Below are 13,281 nucleotides of genomic sequence, written 5' to 3'. Positions count from 1 at the left end.
CTACAATCATTAAAGGGTCGGGCCAAGTCGGTGCACAATAGGCCGGTCTCGGTCGGGCGTTATTCGGTCGGTCTCGGTCGGGCGCCCGACGGTTCAAGTAGCAAAACTGAGACCGACCATTTATAAACGGGCCGGGCTCAAGCCCGACACGTTTAATAAACGGTCCGGGCTGGGCCGGTCTATAAACGGTCGGTCCCGGTCGGTTTAGCCGGTTCGGGCCACAAATTGACACCCCTAGGTTTGGGTATATCCTTTGGCGACCAACCTCGCCTTGTATCTCTCTACAGTTCCATCACTTTTATGTTTGATTTTATGTACCCATCGACACCCTACAGAGCGCTTTCCCTTGGGAAGATGAACAATGTTCCAAATATGATTTTTATCAAGAGCTTTGAGCTCCTCATCCATAGCCATGACCCATGTAGGTGAGGTTTTAGCTTCAACAAAGCAACTAGGTTCCTTGTGAGCATCAACTTTAGTTAGAAATGCTCTAAATTCGGGTGCTATATTATCATAGCAAAGGGACGCCTGTATTGGGTAATTGGCTGTATGATAGGTAACAAAATCTTGCAGTCTAACAGATGGCCTTAGCATCCGAGTGGATCTTCAAACAGGAGCCATAGATGCTGGAGAGGTAGTTACTTCTTCCTCGGTTTCCATAGTGCCTTGATTAGTAGGCGCAATAATTTCATGTTTTGCATCCCTTGGAGGAGTATCGGGTTGTTCTATTGCAACTGGCACAGGAGCAAATTCCACATCTAATTGGCTGTAGTCGTAATCACCATTCTCCCCCTGAATTTGATCCTTGTGAGGAAAAAACATAGTGGTTTCATCAAACTGAACATCACGAGAGATGAACACTTTTTGGGTGGTGGGATCAAAACATTTATATCCCTTCTTAAGAGAAGAGTATCCCAAAAAAATGCATTTGCGAGCACGATGATCCAATTTCCCACCATTTTGAGAATGTACATAGCATATACTACCAAAAATTCGAAGATGAGAAATGTTAACCTGCTGGCCTAGAAGAACTTCCATAGGAGATTTAAAATTGAGAACTTTGCTAGGAAGCCTGTTAATCAGATAACAGCTTGTAAGTACTGCATCAGACCAGTAATTATTTGGAGCATTGGCATGGAACAAGAGAGCCCGGGTAACCTCAAGCAAATGGCGATTTTTTCTTTCAGCTATGCCATTTTGCTGAGGGGTTCCAACACAAGAGGTTTGGTGAATAATACCTTGGTCTTTAAGGAAAGCCTTAAATGGTCCATTGGTATACTCTGTTCCATTATCAGTGCGAAGCACTTGAATGTGATTATCATATTGTGTGTGCACCATATGATAAAATTCTTTGAAAACATGGAAGACTTCACTTTTAGAAGTAAGCAGATATAACCATGTTGTCCGGGTTTTATCCTCAATAAATGTGACAAAGTATTTAAACCCGTCACGAGAATCCACTGGAGCCCTCCCCCATACATCTGAATGAACTAAACCAAACAACTTATCAGAAATGATAGAACTATGAAAGAAAGGCAATCTACTTTGCTTTGAATAATGACATATGTCACAATAATTGGAATTAAGGGAAAGGGAAGAATTCAAGGAGTGTAAAACATGATCGGATGGATGACCAATCTCCAATGCCAGAGTCTTGCCGTGGTTTCTTTATTTTGTCTTGCCACAAGAGTTGTTCCAGGAAAATCAAGAATATATAACCCATTTTGACAGCGGCCTTCACCAATCTTCTTCTTTGATACTCTGTCCTGAAAGGTCACCTTTTGGGAAGAAAATATTACATCACAGTTCAAGTCTTTAGTCAATCTGCTCACAGACAAAAGATTAGAAGATAGTGCAGGCACAAGCAATCCATCACTTAATGTAGATAATACATTAATCTTACCCAAGCCCTGAACTGGAACGTGGGTTCCATTGGCCACAGTAATGGGAGAGTATCCATGGTTATTACTTATGTGGGATAAAGCATGTGAGGTACAACACATATGATGTGTGGCCCCTGAATCAACTATAAAGAAATCTTTAGATTTTGCATTGAAGGTAAGAACATTACCAGAGTTTGAAGGGGTAGAACCAACATGTGTTGTAGCTGATCCATCACTTGTCTTAAGGAAGGTCTGTAACTGCAGAGCCAACTGTCCAAGTAGTTCTGGTGACACAGCATGAGATGCCATATTGGCTTCAACTCCCCCTTTGGCTTCAAGATTTTTCTCTTTATTGGGACGGAGGTGAGGATTAAGGACCCAACACCGATCCTTCGTATGACCATCTCGAGCACAGTGATCACAATGGTAACGAGATCCTCCTTTCTTACCACCACGCCCTCCTTTCTTTCCTTGAGAAAATCCAAGGTTAGCAGAATTTTCAGAAAAATCTGCTCCAGTTTTAGGACTGGAGTTCATAACACTACGTCGTGTTTCTTCACGTTGAATGATGGAGCAAACGGATGCGAATGAGGGTAGAGTTCTAGTCATCAAAATTTGCCTTTTTAAGTCTTCATATTCATATCGAAGGCTAGCTAAAAGTTGGAAAATATGGTCTTGTTCCTCACGTTTGGTGTACACATCTACAGTAGCTGCAAGCGGACGATATTGCCTCAACTCGTCCCACTTGCGTTTGAGATTACCGAGATGATCGGTAAAAGATTGTTCAGGAGCTTGTTCCATTTTGGAAATATCTTGTTGCAATTCAAAAACTCGAGAAGCATTCTCGACATGTCCATACATCTCCTTCAAGGAATCCCATAATATTTTTGACGTTTCAGAGTACGCAAAAATTTCATATACTTGGGGTTCCATGGAGTTAAAAATCCAACTCATAACGAGGTTATCACTGACTTCCCATTCAGCAAATTTTGGGTCAGAGGGATCAGGCGATGTAATCTTGCCATTAACATAGCCAAGTTTTGACCGGCCAATAAGGGCTATTGTTACAGCCCGAGCCCAAGGCAAATAATTTCGACCATTAAGGGTAATGGAAGTGAGCCGATTATTGGTCTCAGTTGGAGCTTTAGCACCGTCAACTGACTTAGGGAACTTTTCTGATTTTTCCGATAAATCAGCCATGAGAACAAAAAAAAAAAGAAGAAGGAGACTTAACTGAGATCAGACGAAGCACTGGATCGTAGCAGGTTCACTTCACTCTTCTGGTCACAAATCATAAACCAGGATGATCTTGCTCTGATACCATGTTCAATCTCACATTCACTCACACAAGAAGTAGACACAAGCACACACACATAGAGACTTAGAAATACATGGTTCGGTCTTCCCAGAGAAGGAAGCCTAATCCATGGGGAAATTCCTCTTCTCAACTTAACTTGTTTGAGGAGGACTCTTTATCCTTAAATAGAGCTTTGTACAATGGTTGAGATAAGGATAAATCGGGAGGACAGCAATGTGTACAGTTTGTATCTTTCCAAATACGGCTATCACAAGTAAGTGCTTGATTCTCTACTATATTGGGAGGATTCCCTTCAATATGGAGAAGATTGGGTGCACTGGTTTGATTTCTTTCTCCATGAATCATACCAACATGATTCCCTACTATATTGAGAGAGATCCCTTCAATATTGGGAAGATTTGGTGCAACGGCTTGATCTCCTTCTCCATGAATCACGCCAACAGAGAATTATCTTAAATTAGATTTTATGATTGACAAGCTTGAGTCAAAGATGGAAGTGGCTTTCATTTCACATTTTGATTGCTCTTTGCTAATCAAGTCATATATTATCAATTCTTTAAAATCTGAGCTACTGGGTAGAAACAATTGTTAGATCGTGTGAACAAATATCACCACCTAACTATAAGTACACGGGGTGAGGACTTTCTCCGCCTCGAGAGCGGATCAAGTCTTCATACAAGAATTATTTTTGTACGGAGCTAATCCACACATTGAATCTATCCAATAATCAACTTTGTGGTGGATTCCATCTGTGTAAATCAGCTCGTAGTTCTCGTACAAGAATCTGATTCCAACTCCTCGGGCCAATGAGAGTTTTATCTCTCTCTCTCTCTTGTTTTCTCTCACCTGCTTTTTTTCTCTCTCCTCACGGACATGGGTAGGTGTTAATTTGACTTTATATTTGACATCTGGAATGTTTTTGGTTGGCACAATCACGATCAGAGACTTGTTTTTACGGGTATTTTTTAAGCAAAATTGAAAGAATGAGAGTATTTTTGTCCATTGTATTGTGTTGTTGCTTACGAAAACCTTTAGCTATGGTGCTGCACCATCAACTAACAATTTTTTCTTCAAAAGAAAAAGTAAACTTTCTTAAATAATTGTGATATTATCCTTTTCTGTTATTGCCAGTATGAGTATTATTGATTCCTAAAGTTGTGTTTGATATGAATTCTTGGATTGCATACTTGATTAAGAATATTTCCCGAATTATTAAAAAAAAAAATTATAATTTGGTAAACATTTCATTCACAAATCCATGAAACATTATAAGAATGCAGCCATTCTAGAATGCGTACACATAAATAAAGATATGAGAGCAATTAGAATGATTATTCCAAAAAGCATCTAACATGTTAAGTCTTCAAATTGACAATCAATACAAAGTAGCATTTCAAATCCATGGAAGGAGCATAGAGTTGATCCCGAGTGCCCATTCAATCCATTAAAGCTTTTCACTGAACTTCAATTAACCTTATTATTTATCTAAACCAATTTTAGGTTATTGTAGTAGGTAAATGCTAGCCTAAGATGTGTAATACATGCTCTCAAATTTCTCAATCTCATGTTGATTTTAATAATTGCCACATTATAGGATTATATCATATATGCCACTTTAAATATTGCCACATAGACATATGATGAGATTGTTTGCAAGATTTGATAGAGAGGTCATGGTCTGGATTATGCATATGTTCAATTTGAACATCAATATGATATCAAGTTTTGGAATGGATCTATGAGAATCGACTACATTGATCATGGCTGATAGTTGGCAGTCTTATTCTTAAAACTCTGATTGTATGTATGCATTGATATAATGGATGCATGCTAAAACAATAATAGGAATTTGATCAATTTGGATCCATCGTTTCTTGTAAAAAAACAAAAACTAGATCAATTCTTCATTGATCCACTTTTTTTTTGATAAAGTTGTTCCACTTCACCCGTTTCTAGAAACATAAATCAAAATTTATGCTCATTTACAATTATATAAACGACTTTGACGAAATAAATCTAGAAACAAATTTGAGAGTAAAAAAAGGTTGTTGTGCCCGATAAATCTCTCAACTATTTAAACCGAAAAAGAGGCAACCGAACCCTCACCGATGATACTATTGGGTTTTTTATTGGCATTATATCTACAAAAAACATTTTGAGAAAAAGGTTTATCAAACACCAAAAATTTCATTTTTGTTTCCGAAAACGTGAAAAACCATTTCTGCTCGTTATCAAACGGTGCCAAAGTCTAAATACATGTTGCCTGAAACCAAGGAATGGAACTTCCCGATATAAACGCTCTAGATACAGCATACATCAAATATTGGATTATAACCGATCCAGATCCCGATTCTGGGTTTTTAGTCCTTGATTCAGCTTGTTTGGATTATTTTTTTTTATATGAAATAATATCCTCTGTTTCTCTTTATAATAATGAAATAAATGAAAAATGGATCCAATGGAGTAAACGGTAATTTAAATTCAAAATGGCTAACTCCTTTGGAGTCATAATCTCACAATTATGATGCGTTTAAAACTTCCAACTTTTATAAGTTTTCTCGGATTTAATGCTAGTTTTTCCTTAATAATTTTTAGGGTTTCCTTAATCTAATCTTTGAGAACTTCCATACATGGGATCCCTATTATTAATAAGGAAGAACCAAAGATATAAATGCGATACACATCTACAAACGTGCCGCGTCCCTCGTGCCGCATTCGGTGGTGGCTTTGCAGTCCAAGAAGACTAGAAGAGGTCCTCGTACCGAGTTCGTAATAACTTAACAAAAGTCAATAAGTCAACCATTTTCCGTCAATCGGACGCTTCTTAGAGTGCCACTGGCGGTGGTCCGCCATGGTTGGCTCATCAATACAGCTAAGCTCCTTCTCCTTGGCCTTATTGGATCTTCCGCCGCCAATATCAAATCAAGATTCATCACTCCAATACGGGACACCTGCCCCGTAGACATAATCTACAGTCGAGATTCCAGACCGGCCGTCCGTAGGTATACACCCCCTCGTGGAACCCCTACTTCATCTCCCCGCGTTCACCGGGGACTATAGTGAGGCTACTGCCACGTGCCCCCGAGATTCGTCGGTTGCCTCTGTTCCTGGTTACTCCTTAAACCCCGTTTTATGCCCCACTTCGCTTCAGTCTCGTCTACCTCACCGGTCCCGTTCAATAGACGTCTCTGCAAGAGCCCACTGGAAAGTTACCAAACTCGTGACACCATTCTTTCCGGTCATCATTCGCCGGAAAATCCTCGCTTGGGAGAAAATATATAGCCTCTGATGCTTCCCTCATCGGAATCGCCGCCTCACCTACAACCACAGTCTCTCAAAAGACCCAAAACCCCAGACTCTGCAGACCGTAAGAAAGCAGCTCTTTATTCGATCCACGTCTACATCTCCACCCACCCCATAGCATGGCTAATCTTCAGCATTCTGATACTGCAACTCCTCCTCCTCTTCATGGCTCGTTCCCTCCCCGCTTCTTTCTCTGTCCGCCATTGGTCCTTTCCCAGCAACCTTGTCATCGACAACAGTTTGTCCTTTCCCAGCAACCCTGTCATCGACAACAGTTCCTCCGGAGATCCATGCAGCTCCGGCAAGGTCTACGTTTACGATCTCCCTCCCATGTTCAACAGAGAACTCTCCGATAACTGCCAGGACTTGAACCCTTGGGGTTCCCGCTGCAACGCGCTCGCCAACGGGGGATTCGGCCAGAGAGCGGCCGGACTTGATGGAATTGTTCCGAAAAGTTTGATCCATTCGTGGTACTGGACTGATCAGTTCGCGTCGGAGATCATCTTCCACAACCGTATTTTGGGGCACCGGTGTCGGACCCTTGACCCCAACTCCGCCTCTGCGTTTTACCTTCCTTTCTACGCGGGACTCGCCGTCGGTAAGTATCTCTGGACCCATTCCAACTCTCAAGAGCGTGACTTCCATTGCGAGATGTTACTCAAATGGGTACGGCAGCAGCCATTCTTGAACCGATCCGACGGTTGGGATCATTTCATGATGATGGGTCGCATAACTTGGGATTTCCGCCGCTCTAAAGACGGCGATTGGGGGTCTAGCTGCATCTACCTGCCGGCGATGAGGAATATCACGCGCCTCCTCATCGAGCGGAACCCTTGGGACTACTTCGACGTCGGTGTCCCCTACCCAACCGGGTTCCACCCAAAAACCCAATCAGAGGTACGGCAGTGGCAGGAGTTCGTGAGGTCGCGCAACCGCAAAACCCTCTTCTGCTTCGCCGGAGCGGCGCGTCAGACAATCAAAAACGACTTTCGAGGGATCCTGTTACAACAATGTCGTGACGAATCAGACTCGTGCCGCTCCCTGGACTGTGCCGGATCACGTTGCTCTAACGGATCCTCGGCGATCCTGGAGATGTTCTTGGAGTCGGATTTCTGTTTGCAGCCGAGGGGGGATAGTTTTACGAGACGATCCATATTTGATTGCATGTTGGCTGGTTCGATCCCGGTGTTCTTCTGGAAGAGAACGGCTTATTACCAGTATGAGTGGTTCTTGCCTGGCGAACCCAAAAGTTACTCTGTGTTTATTGACCGTAATGAGGTGAAGAATGGAACTTCCATTAGAAGGGTTCTTGAGAGGTTTAGCAGAGAAGAAGTGAAGAGAATGAGAGAGATGATAATCGATTTCATACCCAAATTCGTGTATGCTGAACCGAATGAGGGGTTGGAGAGTATGAAGGATGCTTTTGATGTTGCCATTGATGGGGTCTTGAAACGATTCAGAGAGCAATGGTATAAGTGGTAAAAATTGAGAATGGAAGGGGAAGGTTCCCCACTCCCCCAGAGAAGGGAAGTCTGTTAGATTTCCTTTAGACAAATTTAGATTACGATATAGATAGACAGATGGATTCTCAGATTGGTTTGTGCAGAGAGGAGCTGTGGGAGGTCTGCTGCAAAGTTTTTTTTTTTTTTTTCACGCGGATTTTATTTTATTTTTTCCCCCAATTTCCTACTTTAATTCTGGGTTATAGTTTTGTATATAGCATAAGGTGGATGGAATTTATGTAACAGCATTTATAATGATTAAATTTGGGAGATGGATGAAAATAATTTAGCAACTATGGATGGATCTAATTTGACTTTTCTTCTGATTTATCTTGTTTTTTAATTTTCTTTCGATTCCCATTTCCTTAACTTGAGAGGAAGAAAAGAGAGCACTAGCAGTGGAACCTTAGATTCTATCTTCAATCTCTTTTGAAGATTTTTCATGGATTCCACTCCTCTCCTTGGCGTCTATCACCTAGGTCTTGTTCATGACTATTTTGGCAAGTGACATGTGGCTGGGTGAGGTAGTGATCCAACGGTTTTTGGTATCTCGTTTTTCGGCCTGTCATTGTCTCATTTTCGATGCCATTCTAGAACCATTGGATCAATGCCTTATTTGCTTATCATGTGTCGTTCGCTCAGGTAATTATGGCCCGACTTAAGAGATGGATGCTAAGGAGATGAGTGAGATCCAATTTTCATTGCTATCATGAAATTAATTTTATATCCAATATTCTTGCAAATCGGGGCATTACTCTGAAGTAGACTTTTATTGTGCAACTATCAAACCTCAATATAGATTTTGTTATATCTTAATAAGATTAATACTTACGGTATGTTTGAAGGTGGCTAATTCTTGTTTGTTTTGCAGCTGTGTTGTTAAATCGTTAACCTTTTAGCAAAAAAGAGAAGAAAAAAAACACAGCCACACACAAGAATCAATAATGCTTGTACCACAAGCTAGGGTATCCTAGATATTCAAAGAAGTTTCACCACTAGCACAATAGTAAGATGTTAATGTCTCAAAAAGAAAAATAACAATAATAGAAAGAAAATGCTACCCGTTTGAGTTCTTCAACTTGCCTATGCGCTTGGTGATGTGGGGGCTAAGGTGATAACTGGTTAAATAGAAAAAGAAAAAAAAAATTATGAAATTATGAAATTATGATTTACTTTGTAAGATTAAGTTTTCTTTGACCAATGATAAAGAGATAATCTTTTCTTCACCATGAGTTATTAGATTTTGAAGTCATTGTTTTCTTTTTTTCACTAATAACAGATTTTCAAGCTTACGATCTGACTATTCTCGCGGGTCATATTTTAGATTCATCATTTACTCTTGCTCCATATTGTTCATGATCGAAAATTTCCTTCTCTAATCTAATTGAAGGATGAAATAAAGAATAAAAAATTCTCTCTCCAACTTGGGTGGAGGGAATTATGAGTCATACTTTATAATATTCAATGATACTGTATTTTTTGGTTAGGTGGTTTGTTCTATATTGTGTGGCTTTAGGTAAATGAAATCAAAAGATTCTTTCAAGGGCCCATCATGTCTCATGTAAGTAACGGATATGTATTATAAGTCTAGAGTTTGGACCGATCACGACAAAGAAAAGTTAAAGCAGGCATCAATTGGGGGCATAGCTTTTTATGTCTTCTTGTTACTTGTCTATACTCCATAGTCCCACGTAATAAGAGAGAATGAGCCACACTGCTATGACTGGCTGAGAGCTTCAATAGGGAGCTTCAGTTTGTGGCATTTCATTGGTCACTTGTGGGTTGATTAGCTAGGTCGATATAAATTATAATGTGGCCAATACACTTTAGGCTTTCACTTTGGAGAAATTCAAGTTAAAAAATATCAATTTTCTTGAAAAGAGTAAGTCGGAGCAAGGAAGAGAGGACTGGGCCCCTTGGTCCCCTTGACCCTCACTTTATCTTAGATGTGGCCTTATTATTATTATTTTTTTTAAAGGAGAGAGAATCCAAATGAGGTTCATGTACTTAGAACTATGAGGGACACATGGACTTTCTTGAGTCTCTCTTTTAAAGCATAGGTCTTTGGATTTAGTAAAATCCTCTTATACTTTGGGGGACACATAGACTCCCCTGCGTCTCTCTTTTAATTGCATAGATCTTTTCCATGCGTCTTACGGAAGGTGTATGAGAACTTGTTCCAGGATCAAGGATAGAGTGGGGGGAGAGAATCCCAGCCGGAAGAGAACATCCTATTCCTTGCATCAACTATCGTGTTGGTAATACGTTTATAGGTGTGTCAATTCTAAGTCCGCATTGGCAGTCCAATCCAAAACCAGAGATTGGCCTGGCCCACTTATTAACACATGCAAGGCTCAAGCATGAATTGAATACTATTTGGTATTCTCGGTGTAGAAGTCCTACTCGATGATCGTCCGATCGAGGCTGATTGATTAATAGCTTGACTCATCTCGACATGTTTAAAGCCATTTTAGAGCAATGCTTAACACTTATTTAGAGTCCGTTTACTCAGCCCGACACTTTTAAAGAATATATAAAGATAAAATGTTTCATTAGCCCATTTAAGGCCAATTTAACATGATTATTAATAACCCTATGAAGGCTTGTGCCTGATTGACAGTTTATAAATGGGACCATACCTAGCCTATGAGGACCAATTGGGTGTCATGGTGCGAGGTTCTAAGGGGGAAAAACCGATTGGGTCCTACTGGAATTAGCTTGGCCTGACCAATTGACACCCCTAAATTTGTCTACATCACTAGCGCGCTATGGGGAGCGAGGACTGCTAGGCCAGTTTTCGGGTTAGGTCTGGCCTGCCCAAAGTCCAGCAGAGAAAAAATATGTATGTATAAAGGAGAGGTTTGATATATACATATCGTGTATGGGGTTGGTTAAGTATATATGTGATTTCTATATATATGTTGGTATCTAATATATACATATCACATGTAGGACAGTGGGGGTGTCATTTCGGGCGAAAAAGCTCTTGTGCCAGGGGCCGAGCTGAGCACGACTCGGCTGGGCTCAGTCTTGCTTGTGTGAGGATGAGGTTGGGATGGTCTGCGCTGGCGGCCTTCAGACATTGGGCTGGGCCCCTGTCTCTATAAAGCGAGAGCCCAGTTGCACGAACCATACGAACCATTCCTGCCAATTAAATGTGGGCTAAAAATTTTATTTGTCATTTTTTCACATTTTATTTCAAAATAACCATAGTGGCTTCTACATAATTAAATTCGTTTAATTGACATATGGTTATTAGGTTATGATGTGAACAAAAATAAAAAAAGAAAAATGACACCAAAGAGGGCCTAAGTTCATATTCGGTCTAACTAAGGGTTTCAATTGGCTCGGTTCAGTTTTGATTTGGTTCAGAGTGATGATAAGGTAAATTGAAATCAAATCGAGAATTGACTCAGTTCTATATTTTGATACTTAAGACTATTTAATTATGTTCGGCTCAATTTTGGTTCTAATTTGATTGTATAATACGGTTTAATTTGGTTATGTAATGGGTTCCACTCTTGTACCATGATTGTGATTGATCAAAGGCCATAATGGGGCTCAAGTTATGGGCCTTATAGCCATTGTTAATTCCATAATTGTCTTAGCATATGAATATGTGATGATATACGCATTCAATTGATATATGATATATGTGATGAATTGTCTTAGCATGTGAATATATATATATATATATATATATATAAAAGAGAGGTGAATACTCATATACTCAAACGGATGGTAATTCGGTTCGATTTCAGTTTGAACCAATGGTTATTTATACCCTAAACCGAAGTGAATGCTCAATACTTGGAACTAAATTTAAACTGATTCAATTCGGTTAATTTGGCTCGGTTCAGTTACAAATTGATACCGTTATAATGCTAACCTACTACCTATTGGCATTATGTAATAATTTGTAAGAGGAAGAATTAATATTACGTCAATCCTTAATGTTACATAAGTGATATAAAACATGATGTTGCTGCTTGCCTTTTTGAACAAATTGGATTTTATATTTAAAAAATTATCGGAAAAAAAAAGTTGTCTAATCATGTGGCCCTAGTGCATCAACGCTTTAGACAGTAGAGCGCATGAACATGAAATTATTGTCCCACCGTTGTGAGAATAAAAAATCCCATTCATATGATGCTCCTTTTTGTGCTACTAGTGCGAGGCCTATGCAACCACAGAGCGAACTCTTACCCTAAAGAAAAAAAAATACGCGTGCTAAAGTAATACGAATCTAATTTCAAAGAAGTTCAAGACACACACACAAAAGAATAAGTATAAAGGTGTTTACATAACAATATAGGGAAGTGAGAGCGATATTTGTGTCTATATCTCTCTTCTCCCTAATCAGGGGTAAAGTTGTCTTTCAGGGAGGAGAGAGATTGACACATAGGAACATGGGAGGGGGTGAAATTAGATTAAGTTTTTTGTTTTTCCCAATCGTATGCCCATGGCCACTAAGGTTGGCATCCCAATCAAGGAAGGGTGGCTAGAGGGTGGGGAATTGAAACGGATGCACAAGGGAACTAAATGACATTAAGCACCCGATGGAGGAGAGTCCAAGAAGTGAGTTTGGCCAGTGCTAAGTCTCAGGGCATGATGAGTAGGGTCAAAACAGTCCTTTTTGCATATTATGTTAGGCGTTTTCTAAGTCAGGGTAGCGTTCTTTATCCCTTCTATACTTCTTATCATCTGTTTAGTTATTTGTGTCTATATCTCTCTTCTCCCTAATCAGGGGTAAAGTTGTCTTTCAGGGAGGAGAGAGATTGACACATAGGAACATGGGAGGGGGTGAAATTAGATTAAGTTTTTTGTTTTTCCCAATCGTATGCCCATGGCCACTAAGGTTGGCATCCCAATCAAGGAAGGGTGGCTAGAGGGTGGGGAATTGAAACGGATCACAAGGGAACTAAATGACATTAAGCACCCGATGGAGGAGAGTCCAAGAAGTGAGTTTGGCCAGTGCTAAGTCTCAGGGCATGATGAGTAGGGTCAAAACAGTCCTTTTTGCATATTATGTTAGGCGTTTTCTAAGTCAGGGTAGCGTTCTTTATCCCTTCTATACTTCTTATCATCTGTTTAGTTAGGGTTCTAAAAACCAAGAATCAGTGGTGATTCAAATCATATTGGAACGATAGAGATCCTGGCCGCCGTCTGATTCCGAATCGGATTCACCGATTTGTTTAAAAAGGAATACTATTGGCGTCGCCCGGACTTGAACCGGAACCCTTTAGTGTGTTAGAAAGACGTGATAACCAACTAC

General features: G+C 40.2%; 1 protein-coding gene across 1 annotated transcript; it reads left to right on the top strand.

Annotated features, from left to right (window-relative positions):
* The first annotated feature begins 5,614 nt into the window (after positions 1-5,614).
* Positions 5,615-8,327, top strand: LOC122080752 (xyloglucan galactosyltransferase XLT2). The gene has a single exon (XM_042647582.1). It carries the CDS (start codon positions 6,490-6,492, stop codon positions 7,984-7,986), a length of 1,497 nt encoding a protein of 498 aa, XP_042503516.1. The 5' UTR covers positions 5,615-6,489; the 3' UTR covers positions 7,987-8,327.
* Positions 8,328-13,281: the final 4,954 nt, after the last annotated feature.

The sequence above is a fragment of the Macadamia integrifolia genome, chromosome 6 (assembly GCF_013358625.1).
Source record: "Macadamia integrifolia cultivar HAES 741 chromosome 6, SCU_Mint_v3, whole genome shotgun sequence".
In the NCBI taxonomy this organism is placed as follows: Eukaryota; Viridiplantae; Streptophyta; class Magnoliopsida; order Proteales; family Proteaceae; genus Macadamia; species Macadamia integrifolia.
The sequence above is the reverse complement of the archived record's forward strand: the minus strand, read 5'-3'. Positions and strand labels throughout refer to the sequence as shown.